Source organism: Paroedura picta, chromosome 9, assembly GCF_049243985.1.
Source record: "Paroedura picta isolate Pp20150507F chromosome 9, Ppicta_v3.0, whole genome shotgun sequence".
Lineage (NCBI taxonomy): Eukaryota > Metazoa > Chordata > Lepidosauria > Squamata > Gekkonidae > Paroedura > Paroedura picta.
Window position 1 is genome coordinate 14,926,806 of NC_135377.1, and position 18,947 is coordinate 14,945,752.

Consider the following 18,947-nt stretch of genomic DNA (forward strand, 5'->3'; position numbering starts at 1 on the left):
AATCACCCCCACACACACACGCCCTTGCTCAGGAACACCAGAGATGGCGCTTCCTAGACTTCTCTATAAAACCACTTCCATAGGACTGAACAAGTTGGAGTGTGAGCCAAGATCTCCAATGGACAAAAGGTCCAGACAGACCAAAGAAATACTTCTTTACTCAATGACTAATCAAACTGAAATTCACCACCTTGCTATGTAGTGATGGCCATAACTAGATGTCTTTAAAAGAGGATTAGACAGATTTATGGAGGATAAGTCCATCAGCAGCTACTAGGCATAGTGACTAAAGGAAACTTCCTTATTTAGGGGCAGTAAATCTGTGAATACCAGTTCTAGAAGGCGACATCAGGAGAAGCTTTTAGCCTCTATGCTCTGTTTGTTGGCCCTCAAGGGTTAGCCACTGTGTGAAGCAGATTTCTTGATCAGAATGATAATTGGTCTAATCCAGCAGGGGTCTTCTTATGTTCTGGTGGAATGCAAACTTGGGATCTAATTCTTGTTTGCTGAAGTTAATTGTTGAGGTTTCATAACTTTTTGTGGTGTCTCCTTACCTGACATTTCTGTTTCTTCTGATTACAAGAAATCAGACTGAGAAATTGCCGCTTCATGACCTTTCCTATTAGCAGGACTAAAATTGTCCAGTGGCACTTTAAAGTCTAGAAAAATATATTGTGGTAAAAGCCTTTTTAGGAAGGCGTCCATCTTATTAAATGTATCAGAGGATATTTTTGCTATAAAAAGGGCTTAACCTAATGGCTTATCTTTAAAAGGAATCTTTTAGTCCTTTCAGATTTCTAGTACCTTCTAAGAAATTTCATTAGTCTTCTCAGAATCCCTTTAACTTCCCTCAAAGTTCATTTGGTGTTCTGATGAAAGCCACAGCAAGGCCTAACCCCTAGCATCCTTTATAGCCCAGGCCTGGGGAACAAAGGGGGAGATGGCTGGTCACATGGTCTTGTTTCTAAGACAAAGTCCAGTAGGGGAAGATAGAGGCTGGTCAGCATGGGAAGCTTGTATCTTGGTGGGTGGTGGAGCTGGGATAGTACAGGTTGCTCCTCCTACCTGCCCTCCCTATTTAATTGGCTGCCACTGGTCTCCTGCCAGCCCTTTAAATTTCTCTAGAATGTCAGTATTAGAGGAATTAGATGGTGGTCTGGGGATTTTTTGCAGCTCTTGCACTTCCTTTGGAAATTGTTTTGCATGACTGGAGTTGAGTAGCAAGTAGCCCCTCAGCAGTTCTTCCAAGGGTTACTCTAAAAAGAAGGAAAACTGCCACACGTACTGTCTCCTTCATCTGTCAAGAGAGACATTACATCATTATGAGGATTTCAGAACTGCTAGGAGTGAATACAATAGCAGTGTCAAGTGAGTAAATCTGTAAGGAAGGGATCAGCTGCAAGCAGTATAACTTGACAAAGTTATGAAGCACAGTCAGAGTGAGAGGTAGCTCTTAGCTAGAAGAAGAAACAGCTCTCTCACCAAGTTTGCCTGTCCTGATTTAGTGTTGTCAATATGGCTTCATAACATTCTTGACTGTCTGACCTTTGAATTTGTATAAAAGTCTGGACGCTATTGGCAGATGACTTGTTCAGTTCTGTGGATTTACTGAGGCTTCAGAATGACAATGTGGAGCCTACCAGATGGCCTCTATCTAAAGGAATGGAAGCATAACTAAAAATGTACTGAAGTGAAGCTGGGTTTTCATTGTCAATAAATGTGAATGGCACAGAAATGTATAATTTTGCCTTGGCGGAAGGCGTCGAAACAGACACAGTCTTTGACCTTTTAAAATGCTTACTTCATGAAGTAATCATATCTCCTGCCTGATATCTCAGTCATGAGGAAAAAAGCAAATGCCATTGCCTTGTATATGCCAGGGAAGTCAGCTCTACTGAAACTGAGATTTGACAGAGATCAGAAGGCCAAAATCAGCTTAAATCTAGAAGAAGAAAAAAATAACAGTAGAGAGTAGTAACTGATGACTCCCTGTAAAATCCTTATAGAAAAGTAGCTCTCTCCATGCTGAAGCAACTTAAATTTGGGAAAATGGAAGCAGCATTTTGTAGTATGTGATTAAATGCTACAACTGTGTCACTGTAATTTGTACTCAGAATCTGAAGAACATTATACTTTTTGCCAATAAGTTATATCATAGAGGAGGAGAAACATTAACTCATATTGTGAAAGAAAAGGAAAGCAGAAGGGTTTGGAATAACAGGCTGTTTTAACTGTCATTCTTAATTAAAATCATTTACTGAGCAAGTTGTACCCCACTAAATGCATTTTGCATTGCAGTTCTGTAAATAGTTACTCCAGTCTAACATCCTCAAATTAATAGGATGGGACTGAAGTAACTCTGCACAGGATTGCACTTTGAGTCAAGGTAAAGAGACAAAAAAAAAACAACCTCCTGGCCTGACAATACCACTGTAGTTGAAATATATGTATGGAGCTATTTGATCAATAAATGAAATAGTTGCAAACATTTTGACCATTTCCACATGCGGAATATGTTCCTGGAGTTTGTCTATCTGTCATCCATCATCTATCATCCACCAATCATATTTGGTCATATCAATCTTCCCCCCTCCCAAAATAGCCAATGATGGGCTTGGAGGAGGTGGAAGAGAGGGGCCTTGGGTGGACATGAGCACGCCTTCCCAACCCTATTCTGCATGATCACACCACTTCTTGGGTTTCTCAGAGCCTGGATAATGTTTTTGGGGTTTCTCAATGGTAAAAAAAAGTTGAGAAAGGTTGGTCTAAAGCAAGGAACCGACTTAGAATCTAATGGCAGTTATGCTGTGATGTCACAGTTTATGGCAAACATATTGGGTTTTCAAGGCAATAAATGGTCATAGGTGGTTTGTCAGTGCCTATCTTTGCACAGTAACCTGGATTTCCTTGAGTCTCCTGTACAAATAGTAAATAAGGCCAATCCTGCTTAACTTCCAAGATCTGATGAAATCAGGATACCCTGGGTCACTGCACTTATTAGCCAATCAAGTGCTGTGGCTCTTGGTACACTAATCTTTCGTCTCATTCTCACCAATGTGAGAATGGGTTTTCTTCTGCTCCTTGGAAGAAAGTAAATACAAGGAATCCAAGCTAGGACCTGGCCTAGCTCTGTCCAGCAGATGGAATACTGACTCAAGATAGCCGCACTTCATCCTCTGTACTGTTTTACTATTGTAAAGCCTGTACCCATTTTGAAGGTGATAGGAAAGACTGATAGTACAGTGCAAAATGTTGCACCAGAATTAGGGTCACTAATTCTGGGTTGGGAAATACCTGGAAACTTTTAGGAGCCAGGAATGGGTAGAATTTTGGATAGATAGGGACCTCAGTGGAGTATAATGCTATGGATCCAAAGCAGCCGCTTTCTCCAGGGCAACTGATTTCTGTCAACTGGAGTAACCTGGACTTCCTTGGGTTGGGAATTACCCAGAAACTTTTATCTGTCTGTCTGTCTGTCTGTCTGTCTGTCTGTCTGTCTGTCTGTCATCCATCTATCATCCATCCATCCATCCATCCTCAGAATGGAAGCTATTTAAGTGCCTGACTAAAAAGCAGGAAAATATCAACAAGATCATAATCTGGCACAAGACTTAATTATACTGTAGGGCAGTTGTTCTCAACCTGGGGGTTGGGACCCCTTTGGGGGTTGAATGACTCTTTCACGGGGGTCGCAGCAGGGCAAGCAGATTGGCCAGGGGAGGGCGCTGTCCACTCAACAGCCTGGTGGGGTAGATCAAGATAGAATGTTCATCTGTCTGGAGCTGCAGAAAAGAGCGAGATCAGCATGGTGGGACCAGAGGCAGAACTGAACAGAGAAACCCCGGAAAAAAAAAAAAACAATTTATATACAGTCATGAACCATGGATCTTCACACCATTGGTCAGTTTCGGTTTAATTTCTGTGAAAGAACCCTTTCATAATTTTATGGTTGGGGTCACCACAACATGAGCAACTGTCGTATATTTTCGCGGCATTAGGAAGGTTGAGAACCACTGCTGTAGGGTGTGTTTTTTGTTATTGTTGTTTTAAGAAGTTTAGGCTTCTTCCTCGGTATTCACCTTGACATGCATTGCAGGCAACTTTTAAACTATTGAACTTCAACAAACTGAAGGAATGATTTCAGTTTTAAAATCCTTCTGTTCAGAGAATATAGTAATTACCAGCTGTATTAGGGCTGTCAGATTATTTACATCATTCCACTCTAATGTCAACAGTTTCTCTGGAAGCATTTTGCTGTGACAAATCGGGACTGTTTCCCATCATTTTGGCTCAGGAGTTTTGTAGCTGTTGCGCTAATTTGATCTTGCAATTGGAAGTGCATCTTTCCTTAAGGGCTAATGAGTCCAGTTTGGGAGCAGCTTGCTCATTTGACATGCAATTAAATGTTTATCCTCATAACTTCAGTGTAGCTTTGAAAATACAGCTTGATGGAAATGTGGGGCCTGAAGGCCAAAGTAACTCACCAATTAAGCAGGAAAGAAAGGATGGAAATCATGTGTGTGTGTGTATCATATATACACACTTACGTACATGCATATACATTCAAGATCATAGGAAGTCTTACATGAAATTTCACCAGGGAATTTTAACACAGAAATCTGGCACAGAATAAGTAGTGATTTCTTTGATCATCTCTAACTGCAAGATGGTACAAACAAATGATTTTCACTGAAATTCATTTTGCGGCAGAAACCCAATTTGCAATAATTTACATTGGAGGCTACCATTGAACTCAGGGTGACTCAGGCCAATTCCACATGGGTGGAAAAGGCCAAGAGGGTGCTCATATGGAAGCAGAGCTAACCCCAGCTTCCACATGATGCAGCCTCTGGGCTGGCCCCCTCCTGGGCCAGCAGCCAATTGGGTCCTCATTTGCCTCGGGCTAAGGGAACGTAGGAGAATTCGGGTTCCTTTAGTCCACTGAGGTGGCCAACATGGCCTGTCCCTGGGAGGCCTGTGTGGACAGGGAATAGCCAGGCCTTAAATGCCTGGCTCCTCCCCAACTTATGGTGGCCCAGAGGGGGATAAAAATGCCCCAGTCAGCTTTGCAGCATTTCACCGCACCCTGGAGCAGACTAGGGCATTTCTTTATTTTGCAAAATAACCCCCCTACCGCCCCCACATGGCAGAACCTATCCATCACTGCTGTTCTTCCTGGAAGGACACAAAAAGCTGCAAAACATGCAGCTACACAGCTGCGCAACGCTGGTGGCCCGGCGGGGGCACCGCCATGCAGATTTCAGCCTCCGTGATAATCATCTTGTATTCCCTTGCATCGTAGCAAGGTGCATTAAACCGGTTAGTTCACCAGCATCGCTACAACTGCTACTGTCAAAGCGCATATTAAGATCATAGCCCAAGAATGACCTTCTATAACCTTCAACAATATTAACTCCAGTGAGATGCTTGTGCCGTATGTGGGTGGAAGATTATAACTTGAACTGACACGGAAACTTGAACTTAAGTAAAATTAAGCAAGGTTTTGCCAATTGCTTGTCAAGTGTGACTTCTGAGGAACACTGAAAGAAAGCCAGAATGTTTTAATAAGGCCAACACTTGTCAGAGTAGAGTTATTAATTTTCTACAAGATTTTGCCTACATCCAGAATTGGAAGTAATCAGTAATGTCTAGGGCAAAGCAGCTGGAGAAGTTTTTGGGGGAAATAATCAATATCTCTCAGGTAGTCCAGCCACCTAGCCAATTTATTTCTGAGAATGACAAATTCCTTATTCCTTTTTGTATTTCCGAGAATTATACTCATGTACTATTGAAAAGTAGCCTTCTGTTGTTCTAGGAGCACAATGAATGTCTTCATTTAGCTGGTGTTTAAATATTTAAGGATATCTGACATGATCACACTATTAGCTAAAGATTTTATTTCATGACATCCTTAATTTTCCATTATTACTTTTATAACCTGGTAAGGCATTATAAACAGTAGTAAATATGACATTTATAAATAAGTTAGTAAATGGAATATCTGAACAGTGTTGATACTTTAAAAAAATATGTGCACACTTCTTAGCTCACTGTGTTCTCCAAGGCTCTGAGCAAATTAAAAAATATCCAACTTTAGAGAACAAAATGTTTTGAAATAAAAAAGGTCTCATAGTATTTTAAGGGGAGACAAAGGATTAATATTTGGTGGTAGGATTGCCAACTCTGGGCTGATTAGTACATACTGGTAGTACAGGGCAAAATGTCGCATCAGAATTAGGGTCATCAGTTCTATCTGGAGACTTTGCAGGTGGAGCTGGGAGTGGACCTCAGTGGAGTATAATGCTATTCCAGGTCTAGATCGTATATGACCTTGAAGGTCAAAACCATGAACTTGAACTGGAGAATACCTGGGAGCCAGTGAAGTTGCCTAAGAATATACTGAATGTGGCTCATGCAGACCGGGGATGCTGAATTTTGGACCAGTTGCAGTTTCCAGGTCAAGGACAGAAATCTGGAGATGACCATCACATGAATCACTGTGGCTATGTGCTCCATGGCCAGGTAGGGTGGTAGTAGCTTGACATGGTGAAGGTGGCAGAATGCCAGTTGAGCTACTCTAGTGACATTGAGCTTCCATGGACACCAGAACATCACCACTTTGCTGGCACAGCAGTGACATGGCTTAAAGTTTGTGTGAGAAGTGATGTCATCATGTCACTGGCAAAATGGCTGAAATGCTAGAGTAGGTCTCCCCCAGTGTCAGTAAGTCCCATCTGTTCCCTACCAGTTGCCAACAGGTGCCTGGCAATCCTGTCCATGATGTTCTAGAAGGTACATTGTAATTTCACTGGGAAAGGATGCAGGAAACAAAATAATAGGAAATCATTAGTGGGATTCTATAATTACCTTCTGCAAGGTAAGGAATCTTGCTGTGAAGGAAGCACTCTTGAATGGAAAATAAGTTGGTTTTATCTGGACCAAGATTTGTCCTGGTATAGTGTGAAGAAGAAGAAGAAGAAGAAGAAAAGAAGAAGAAGAAGAATTGATTCTTATATGCCACTTTTCTCTACTCAAAAGAGTCTCAAAGCGGTTTACAATTGCCTTCCCTTTCCTCTCCTCACAACAAACACCCTGTGAGGAAGGTGAGGCTGAGAGAGCCTTGATATTACTGCTCAGTCAGAACAGTTTTATCAGTGCTGTGGCAAGCCCAAGGTCACCCAGCTGGCTGCATGTGGGGGAGCAGGGAATCAAACCCGGTTTTCCATATTAGAAGCCACCCCTCTTAATCACTACACCAAGCTGGGGCGGGATTATTTCACCACCCACACAAAATGTTCAACTTCCACCACTCAAAGAACTGTTTGCAATATTGAAAAATGGGAATTTTACCACAAACTGTAAGATTCCTATGATAGTTTGCTACTGATGCCCATTTCAGCATATTTGGGTGGGGAGTGGATGCATGCATATTGTCCTGGAACTGGAAAGCAGGGAATCACAAGGCTTATGCTGAGGACTAAGAGAAAAAAGACAGCAGCTTCTGAAGCCAGATGGGACCAAAATCTATCCGTTCCCTGCTGGGCTGAGAACTGCAAATGCGGCACAGAGATGACACTGAACACAGGAGAGATGAAGCCAGTAACACTCCCTGCTTGCAAGATGTCACGGTGGCACAAGGTCCCTACTGCCAGATTCCCTGGTCTGAAACCTCTAGGATAGTTTTGAGAGCGTTCGTTTTATGCACGGCACTTGCCAGGGTTACAAATTGCAGAACTCTAAAGCAGGGGTAGGCAACCTGTGGTCCTCCAGATGTTCATGGACTACAATTCCCATGAGCCCCTGCCAGCGTGTAAAGCACACTCGCCTCGCAGGTGTACATTGCAGGAAAATGTCGGCAGTGATTTTCTTTTAGGGAAGTTTGCCAACATCACTGATCTCATTCAGGAAGCTTGAGAAGCTTCCTTGGAAATCCAGGTTCCTCAGAACAGATATTCATATATGGAGCCATGTGGACATTGTGAAGGTCTGGATGAAAAATGGTAGTGAGAATCAGGCTGTACATAATGGGAGACAGGGAACCATTTCTATGATCGAGGGTGCATATTTTCCAGCAGTGACAATGATCCCCGTGGCAGCTGCTGGCCTCCTCTGTACAGTTTTCAAATAATTATGGTATAAAGGTAAAGGTAAAGGTATCCCCTGTGCAAGCACCGAGTCATGTCTGACCCTTGGGGTGACGCCCTCTAGCGTTTTCATGGCAGACTCAATACGGGGTGGTTTGCCAGTGCCTTCCCCAGTCATTACCGTTTACCCCCCAGCAAGCTGGGTACTCATTTTACCGACCTCGGAAGGATGGAAGGCTGAGTCAACCTTGAGCCGGCTGCTGGGATCGAACTCCCAACCTCATGGGCAGACAGCTCCAGACAGCATATTGCTGCCTTACCACTCTGCGCCACAAGAGGCTCATAATTATGGTATATCAGATACAAATGTAGCATCAGCCATGTGGGGATGTTCACAGACATCATCAGGACTATCCTTAACACTATCTCGCTCCCTTATATATTTGGGAAACAACCTCCTGGGAGGAGACTGTCCGGGGCCCTGTCCGTCCAGGTCCACCCTGATTGGCCCTCCCCCTCCAGCTCCCACCCTCCCTCCTTGCCTTCACAATATTTTACCTGTAAGAATTATGTAAAAAATAGGATTTTGCACCATAAAACCCCTAATACATAAAACATCTAAAACAATACACACACGCATACTCACACACATATATCAATCTCGAGGTGTAATTTATCATTTCTGTATGAGCCCAATCTCATTGGTTGGTTTTCAGATAACAGATTTCACAGTTTCATTGCTGACCTCAGGCCAGCCCAAGTTCTGTGTCACGCAGCCAAGTGAGCCTCACCAACTGTGTGGTGGCCTGCCAGCTGTTTTAATAGCATCTGTTTTCAATACCAGGCAGGGGAGAAAAAAATAGTTTACTGAAATTTTAACAGGTTGCCATATGTCTCCGGGGAAATATGTTCAAATTGGTGAGTCACGATTGTGCAGACTGAGATTGTATCCAGATTTCATAAGGGAAAATTGGTATTTTAGAAAATATGGAAAAATTAATGTGTTGTTCTTGACGACCCTAGGATCAGAGAATGGGAAATGGACTGGGTGAGGCTAGTGGTTAGTCATGACCTAGGAGGTCCCTTCCAACTCTATGATTCTACATTTTCTGTTTTTTATGTGATGGCAGACAAGGCATTTTTGTGACCTTGAGTGAAACTGATGTAGAATCATAGAATTGGATCTCCAGAGTCATCTCGTCCAAACTCTTGCAGAATGCAGGACATTCACAACTACCTGCTCACCCACAGTGACCTCCCAATTCCATGTCCAGATGATGCCCCCCCCCCAAAAAAAAACCCCCAAAAACATCAACCCAGAATCCCTGGCTATTCTGGCCAGGAAGAAATTTGCCTTCTGATCCCAAAGTGGCGATGGGCATTTCCTTGGGCATACAAGAAAGGGTCACAAGAGCCAAGCATGGACCCAATCCCTTCTTCCCATTCACAATCTGCCTAAATTTGTAATCTAATCTATCTGTGCATTTCTAGTATGGCAAGATGATTGCAAACTAATATAATGGTGAGGTGCAAGTGACATTGATGAAGGCTGAGGAGGGGTACGGCCATTAACACAGTCCTCCAACAATGGTTACTCACATTTCCTGATTTTTGTAATAAAGAAAAAAGGCTCTAAATGATTGTTATAGCTATATATATATTCAGCTATATATCATTGTAACAATGTGAAAGGTTCTATGAATTCCCAGCTTTCACTTTTTTAAAAAAAGATATCTGTAACGGAGAAGTCCCCAAACTTTTTGAACCTCCAAGCATCTTTGAAATTCTGACAAAAGGCGGTCTGTCTAAAAAAATACTTGGTTGTCACTGAACAAAGTCTTGGCAGATGATACGGAACACACAGGTGTGATACTGGGGATCAATGTTCTTGTCCCTTCTGTTGTGAAGATATACCTTTCCCTTTATATCTCCACAAGGGAAGGGGATAGAAGCATTTTTTTAAATTGTGAAAGCTGAGAATTCAGAAAACCTGTTATACCTATTTTGACCAAAGTCTATTGACAAAATGATACCACTTTAAATAATGAAAATGACTGCCACATGTACGGGGAACTGTATGTTTCCCTAAAACTTCAGACCAAAGCAGGATTGAAAGAAAAACCAGGAAAACTCTGAGAAGTACACAAATGAACCATCATTTTGTGGGGAAGAAACACTTCTCCACAGTAGTAAACCCAGGTCAGATAGCCTATGCAAAATGGTCCAAAGTTCAAATCTGTGCCTTACCATGAAAACTTTGGGCCTGTCCATCTTCAAGGGATTATTGTGGGGATATAACAGAGGCAAGAAACATGTCACCCCTTTGGGAAGTAGCTTGAATTTGGGAAGAAACTCTATTTTGATGATTTCACTTAAATGAATCTATCAATTAAACACACAGACTTTTGAAATCATATTCCTAAAATAAGGTGACCAGATTTTAACATTGGTAAAGCAGGACACCATTGACTGGGGGGGTTCTTGATTAAAAATGTGGTCTATATGGAACAACAAAAAGTTGCGTAGAACACATAGAAAGCAAAAATAGTATTGTTATACACACACACACACACACACACACATATGTGAGCCCCTGGGGAGGGCGGTATATAAATATAATAAATAAATACATAAATAAATAAATATAATTTCAACGTATGTACAATTTGCCAGGTGCCCCAGATGTCCCTCCAAATGTGGGACAATCTGGTCACCTTATCCTAAAAGTGCTTTAAAATATAACACAAATATAATTCTATTAGATAATAATAATTTGAATTCAGATTATGGGGGGGAAAAGTCTGAGAAGGATGATGGAACCAAAAAGAACTGCAGAACTGTACTCCTAAGCATCACTTTTAAAAAATCAAATCAAATCAAAGCTCTCTGGTTTATTGCTTTGTTACAAAACTGATAAGGAAACAACCTGTCTTTTTTTTTTTTTAGGTTAACGGGTTTTCATCTTCCTCCACCTGTGACCAGTACAAAGTCTGTATTTTCTCTACGATTGACCAGTGACTTTGCAGTGAGTGCTCATGGATTTAAAGTATATTATGAAGGTAAGAAAATACTAGCAAGCCATACATTATTCTCCATGTTACATCTTTGGATGGAAGCTAGGAATTTAAGTGGTGGACGATTTCCCCTCTGCAACTCTAATTCAAACATTTAATAAAATCAAAGCTACTGTCATTGCTTTCTGGTGCTACAAGGCTGTTGAAAATCTATGTGGACATTGATTTAGTTACATGTTTATGTCACTGATGCCAAATGAAAGCCATTAAGGTTGTAAAAAGTGAGAGTAGCAAAATTAGATAGGTTGATGTCTATGTGAGAGACTGTCCTGAAAGCAAATTTAAATAGGGAACGTTTTCTATGCTATCGGGGGGGAAAAAACTTTAACCAAAAATTATGATTTGTTTTGGGTTAGCCTTAATATTTGACTGTGTAACATGTGGATGGAATATGTTATAAACTGATATGATAGGAGATATTGAAAGTGTGCACAACCAAATGGACTGATTAAATATTAGCCTGGAAGGCAACTTTTTTCAAATGGCTATTCTATTTCAGCCTGGGATAACTAATCAAATTGCCACTCAGATAATAATTTCGGCTCTCGCTCAGAGTCTGATTGCTACATCTGGAGTTTGAAAGAAGATTTCTCAACATTGCTCAGGACTTGGCAATTTTCTTTCCCCTGCAACATTGACTTGGATCATCTGATGTTCCTTGGCTTGCCAACACCTTAACATTCTCTACTGCACCTGATCATAGCGAATCATAGATTCAGTAGCCATTTTGTCCCACTCATCTCCCTGTCCCTATGGTATCTCTGGTGACTTATTTAAATCACAGTTGAGACCTTAAGAGACACTTGGGGAAACCCAAATACATTAATGCCATCTCAGCTTCCTTCATTAGCCTTCCTTCCTCATCTCTATACAGAGCATAGAGGAAACCCAGTATCTAGGGCCCAAAATGTTAAACATTCTTCCTCTCTCTTCCTCTTTCTTAGGCAAGTATGGAAGGAAAATCATCTTTGGCATATAAGAAAATGGGGGCTCATAGCCCTGTTTGCTTCTCTGGTTCTTTTGAGAACTTTAATTTTCTTCATCTCACCCTTTGTAGCAGATAATGGGTTTGATCCAGTGACAGAAATGCAACCTCAGTTTGTTCAGTTCTGCTTGTGCAATCAATATCTCTAGGTCTACTGCCATATAGACACATAACCAGTAATGACTTGTGTAAGTAGAAATGCAAGTTGGGATATAATGAGTTTCTTTACATAGGCTGCCAGCCTGGTATTTTTAGTTTCTGTTTCCATGACAGCCCTGACACAGGTGCATCTCGGCATCCGAGCCAATGTGTTGGACTTGAAGTGTGAACATGAGATCCCTCTTGCCCATGATGTTGTCTTCTCCCCAAAGGGTCCTCCACCATCACCGAACAAAACAGGGTAACCTGAAAGATGGGTGTCCTGAATGTTTAGGAGGAAAGGAAGTATAGAAATATGATAAATCAATAAAAATAATCATGTAGACCAGATTGAAAAATAAAAACGTATATCCTTGCTTAAGAAATTAATGCATATTTGCCTGCATGCTTGCCTGCTTTGGAGTGTTTTGGGGAGTGACCTATTTACATGTTCTACCTAACAATCTTTCCTTCCTTTCACAAACAGGCTTACAATTTAGAGCTATTAAATTGTACCTCTCATGTCTCTTAGATGGGTTATGGTAATTGTTTTGTTTATAACTTCGGTTCCAACGGATGTGCTGTAATGAGCTTGTCTCAAACGTTCCTTTAGTTAAAGCATAAAACGTTATAATTGTACAGAACTCCAGATGTTCAAAAGCAACACTGAACTTTAGTCCTTTGCATCAGGTACATTGTCTTCTTGCTTTTGCAACTGTACTGACAGGCAGCTGTGCAAATTCTTCCAACAATGATATTAAATGCTTGTCTAGCCAGCTTGCATCCTCCTTTCTCTGTTCCCTTGTCTGTTTTTATCAGGGATGTATTGTCTTAATGTGTGTTTTCAGATTCCAGACAGGTAGCTGCATTGGGGGGGGGGGGGAATAGTCTGATGTCATCTGAAACAGTAACGGGCCCATTTCAGTTTATTCAATGGACTGCGAGCTAACACACGTGTTGTGAGATTTGTACAAAGACATTTTCCATGCAACTGGTTAAACGATCCGGCACCCAAAACGATCCGGCACCCGTTGGGTGCAAAGTGGTTTGCAGTCTTTTCTTGATTCAATCTTGCAGCTCCTGGGGTCTTTTGTCCTTTATTGATAGCTGAATTGCAGCAAATAGATTAGTAGAATATCCCATCACTATTGCTGTGTGACTCTTGAGGAACAACAGAGAATGTCCAGATACTGCTGGACAGTTATAAAGGACCCATCTTGTTTGGTTTGTTCTGTGCCGGTTAAGGCTGTATCAGTTTGTTCCAGATCATCCTGCTGTAGGGTTCTGCATGGGCTTGGAATGACTGTACCTGGATCATGTGGACTGAGCCATCTTCTTCCTTGATTCCCCCTCCTCCATGCATTACTCTGGCCAGTCTGTCTACAGAAGCTTTCCCTATTTGGGCATGGGAGTGGCTACAGAAACCTGTGAGCATGAATCTCATTTGTGTGCCCTGCTCTTTCCTTGACATAGTCTATGTCTGCAGTTAACTATTGTGTGTAGATTGGCAGGCATCTGCTTATCTCTAGACCTTTTCCTTCTGTTATACATTCATATTTGGCTAGGATGTTTTTACCTCTGTTGTCTGTAAAGATGTGTGTGTGTGTGTGTGTCCTGGCCTTCCTGGCATTGCCTGCTTGAGGTGGCTTCCAACATGAACATAAAAACATATGCAATAAATAAGTTATAAACAATTATTAACATTTAAAATAATCTAAAAATAATCAATCAATGAAACAATCAAATTGCAGTATAGGCAGACTAGATAAGTGAGAGTGTCTTGGCTTTTCATCAACAAGGAAGTTTGCTTGCCCTCGAAAGCTCACACCTTGAATAAATCTTGGTTGGTCCTAAAGGTGCTACAGGACTCTGATTTTATTGTGCTACTTCAGACCAACACGGCTACCCATTTGAATCTATTGGTTTTTCATGAGCAGAGAGATGGGGTGGCTTAGAGTCTTGAGTCCACATACCCTCCAACCTCCAGAAGGGGAGAGGAATTCACAATCAAAATGTGGGTGCTCAGCCAAGGCACCCATTAGCTAAGCACCTCTGTTTGGTGGGAGCAGATTGATGGGGGCAGCTCAGAGTTCTAAGTACATATTTGCGAAAAATACTTGGCTTTATGTGAGCTAACGGATGAGATACTACAGCTTTCCCACCCATTTCTAGCAAGTCTATGTCTATGTATTCAGCCATAATCGGCTGTTTTTAGAGCCTTCTTTCAGATTAGAATAAAACTCAAATTAGTTCCACTTTGATCCATTTCTTCCATTTGCGATAGCCCAGTGAAAGGCAGTGTAGCTTACTCAGCATGTGTCCGTGAAAGAGAGATGCTGCTGTAAGAAGGAGAGCAAAAGAGCAGATTGTAAGACGCAGCAGGGAACTTCACTCAATCTACATTCATTGCAGTAGATTTTCATTGCTGGACAGAAGTTCAGCTGTGGCATTTTGTGGCTGGCTCCACCTCCTGTGTCAGCCATTTTGTGGCTGAATCCCCATGCTCTATCAGACTTCCAAAGGTGCTGACAGGCTCAAACAGACCGGGGAGCCTAGATCTAGAAGCGTATGAGTTATGTAGACATGCATGCTAAGAAACTGAATTTGAATCAATAACTCTGTAGAACAGGCTTTTTCAACCAGGGTTTCGGTTTCTTGATGGCCCTGGAAGAGTTTCCCAAATGGGTGGGAGTTAATAAATTTTTAAATATATATATATTTTAATTTGTTAAACATTTATAGGGTGATATGACCATATATGATCATATTTGACACCCTCGCCTCAAAAAATGGCCAATGATGGGCCTGGAGGTAGGTGGGAAGGGGAGGGACGTCAGGTGGGTGTGTCCATAGCTATGCTTCCCAAATGTACTCTGCATGGTTGTGGCACTTCTGGGGGTTCTTGAAGCCCAAAGAATGTTTCAGGGGTTTCTTAATGTTAAAAAAAAAAAGAAAAGTTGAGACAGACTGTTGTAGATGCTGGAACCAAACCATGGTTCTAAACCTGCTCTTGATGACCTTCTACATGTATCTGGTTGGCAGCTGTTCATAACAGGTGGACCATTGATCCAGGTGCTCAGGACTGTCAATACCTGGAAGTGATCAGAACATCATTGTCATAAGAGGAAAAAACCGAGGAGGATAAACTTCCATCTATGTGATATTTATAGCATTTCTAAAATGCTAGCTACATAGCAAATTTCATTGATTCTAGAAGATCTAGAAATAGAAAAACAGAACCATCAGATTTTGCAACAGCGCTTTTGACTGCCGGGATTCTAGGTCACTAGCAAGATTCCCTCTCAGCTTATAGTGATGTGGAGAATACAAAGCGGTTTTAAATAGCTCGACATCAAACAGCACATCACCAAGTTACAAACAGTGCAGTCCTAGGCAGAAGCCTCTTGACTTCAATGGCTTCACAGAGTGTAACTCTTTCTTTAGGAGTGCACTCAGCCTGTGAGTCTAGCAAGATTACTCTTAGAGGCTTCATGCCTCGTTAGCCTTTTGATTTAGCCAGAAGTTATAGTGTGCAGGAATTTTACTTTGGTGGTTCCCAAGTGGGTTTTAGAAAGACCTCTACCTGAGAATCAAAAGAGCCACTGCAAGTGAGAGTATTCAGATGTTCATATGATAATAAGTTGAAAGTAAGGATGCCAGATCCCCTGGTGGGGGTGGGAGGTCCCTGCTTGCAGGTACTCCTCTTTGCTGCTGGCCAGCTGTCCATCGAGGGGAATGACTCCTCCAAACAAGAAGGAATTCTGAAATAAACATAACGTACCTACATTACCCCGAAGTGATGTAGGCACATCAGTGATGGGGAGTGGGGATACTGGTTTGTGGACAAAACTCTATGGTTGAAGCGAATGCTGCCATAGAGATTTTGCCCACGTCTTATTTATTTCCAGCTTCTTCCCTTCCGACTTTTGGTAAAGTCACTCCCACCCCCTGCCGGCTGGTCCAACAGATCTGGCAGATGCAGAACTGTAGTTTTAAAAAGCCGCCAGTAAAACATCCTTCCCTGAGCAATGGAAGGAAATATGTGCTGTTCTTTCTTGTTCTAGCCATGAGAATCGTACATCCTTGTACACTTAAGAATCTAGAGATAACTGGACCACCGCTGTTTTGCCACACGCCCATCTCAGCTGCTCCCATAAATGTTCCTGGCCCCTTGGCAGCATGATGCATCCAGCCCCATTACTCCTACTAATGCCAAACCATTAGCTTTTCCAATTAGCATTTATGTGCATGTGATCACACAAATTTACGGAGCGGTAGACATTCATTCCTTCTTTTGATAATCTCCCATACTGTTATAAATCTGCATGGTTACTCTCGTCTTCTTTCTGTGCTTCCTTCCCAGGGGATGGAAAGGGGTGGCTTGGTGGAAGCAGGAGCTTGAAAAGGAAATTTGGGAATTGTGCCCTTTGATCAGATTGGGTTGGGAGGTGGAGGTTTTCTCGATATTGCTTTCGAAATAACAGCACAGTTCCTCTATCAATCACCCTTAACTTGCACATTTGTAAATGCATGGATTATCACAGAGCTATCACAAGTCTCCAGATCTTGCTGACATTTACAGGAATAGTGTATTTATAGGATATTTGCTGTTTTTTCCCAACATGTAGAGAAAGGGATGGAAATATCTATTTAAAAAGCCTTAGTGGGTGTGTATGTGTGTATACATACATACATACATACATACATACATACATACATACATACATACATACTACTACTACTACTACTACTATTGCTATTACTACCGCCTACCGCCCTACATCCCCCGCAGGGCTTTACGCTCAGCGGGGGAGAGTCTCCTGATCGTTCCTGGCCCTAGAGAAGCGCGCCTGGCCTCGACCAGGGCCAGGGCCTTTTCGGTCCTGGCCCCTACCTGGTGGAACGAGCTCCCGGGTGAGCTGCGGGCCCTGCAGGATTTACCAGCTTTCCGCAGGGCCTGCAAGACGGAGCTCTTCCGCCAGGTTTTTGGTTGAGGCTTGGGTCAGCGAATGAATGCCAACATTCCCCCCCCCCCAGACTTAGCATCTCCTCCCCACCCTCCCTGCCGCTCTGATAGCAGGGGTAGGAATAATAAGTTCCGCCATGTTGGGATTGTTTTAAAGTCTTTTAATGGGTATTTTAATGGGGATAGGACTGCTGTGACCCGCCACGAGCCTACGGGGAGTGGCGGGATATAAATCCAAATAATAATAATAATAATAATAATAATAATAATAATAATACTATTATTATTATTATTATTATTATTATTATTATTATTATTTTCTTTCTGTGCTTCTGCACAAAAAGGTCTGTGCTTCAGCAGCTTGCTAGCAGACCTGTCATGTAATTAAAGTATTTCTTCAGTGTTATTTCAAGGAATGATTTTTTTTTCAAGAATGGGGACAGCAGCGGAAGTGTACCTAGATGAAAAAAGGTCCTCTTCAGAAGGGTAAGACCACTAATGAGGGCTGAAAGCATCAATAGCGGTCTTGTGAAACAGCTGTAGGCAAAGCTTGTTTTCGTGGTTTCCTACCTGACTGGCGTGTGTTGAAGGGAATACCATTCGTCTGTACTTTCTGGACTCTGGCCAGGACAATCCCACAGACCTCTCATTACAGATTGCAGCCAAAAATTAAAATCAGCTAAGCTGCTTATCTGAGATCTCCACTATGGAAACAGCTGCTGACGTTGCCTTATTTACAATATATGTGTTTCTTTTTAAATTCTTTCAAACAAAGTTGAATGTTTGGAAACCCAAACGCTGATCCAAAGTAAAATTCAAGTCCATCGTCTACTTATCTCAGCTTTGGACTTGACTTGCAGCAGCAGTGAGGTTTAGAAGCCCACAACCTCTGCTTCTCTGCAGATGACCAGGTGAAATGCGCAGCCATTTGAGATTACCTGGGTGGGAGAGATGGGACACTGAGATGAGACAATTATACATGTGGACATGAAGATGGCATGCCCATTTTGTTGGGTGATCATTTGCATGGCGGAAAGTGCTGTAGGGTTTTCAAGGCAAGAGATATTCAAAGGTGGTTGACCATTGACCTCCTCTGCGTCACAACCCTGGTCTTCCTTGGTCATTTCTCATCCAAATCCTGACTAGGGCTGACTTTGCTTGGCTTCCAAGATCTGACGAGACTCAACTAGTATTTTCTTGATCTAGACAAAATTCAGGAGGTTAAATATATTTGCATTAGTCATATTTTAAATGGAAAAAAAATCAAATTTGTAGGTTTGATGGGTATTTCCAAATAAAGAAACAGAGGGGGGATATCTCCAAGTGGGGAGAGGGTGTGTTTAGAGAAAGTTTTGGCCTAGATAATGAGTTATATGTTCATTTAATGGGCAAAGAATTACTTTGCTGGGACAGGTTCAGGTGGGTAGCCATGTTACTTTGAAGCAACAGAACAAAGTTTGAATCCAGTGGCACCATTAATTTCAGATACAAGCTTTTGTTTGCATGCACACTGTGCACAATGGAAAGTGTGCATTTGCACAAAAGCCTAGAATTATACCCAGATTTAAACTTAAAGGTGCCTCTGGGGTCAAACTTTGTTTTACTGGAACAATCCGGCCTATTTATTGAAAATGCATATATGGGTCAGTTCTCTCTTTGGTGGAATGCTAATACAGCAAGAGCTTTTTCTGTCTAAGGCA

At 41.9% G+C, this 18,947-nt stretch overlaps 1 protein-coding gene across 8 annotated transcripts in view; it reads left to right on the plus strand.

The window, feature by feature from the left end:
* The window catches only part of CSMD3 (CUB and Sushi multiple domains 3), a 675,220-nt gene that overhangs the window by 153,878 nt on the left and 502,395 nt on the right, over nt 1-18,947 (plus strand). For all 8 annotated transcript variants that reach the window (XM_077351631.1, XM_077351632.1, XM_077351635.1 and 5 more), the window contains exon 3: nt 11,031-11,143. In XM_077351631.1, the coding sequence (XP_077207746.1) occupies nt 11,031-11,143 (113 nt within the window). The remainder of the gene's footprint in view (nt 1-11,030; nt 11,144-18,947) is intronic.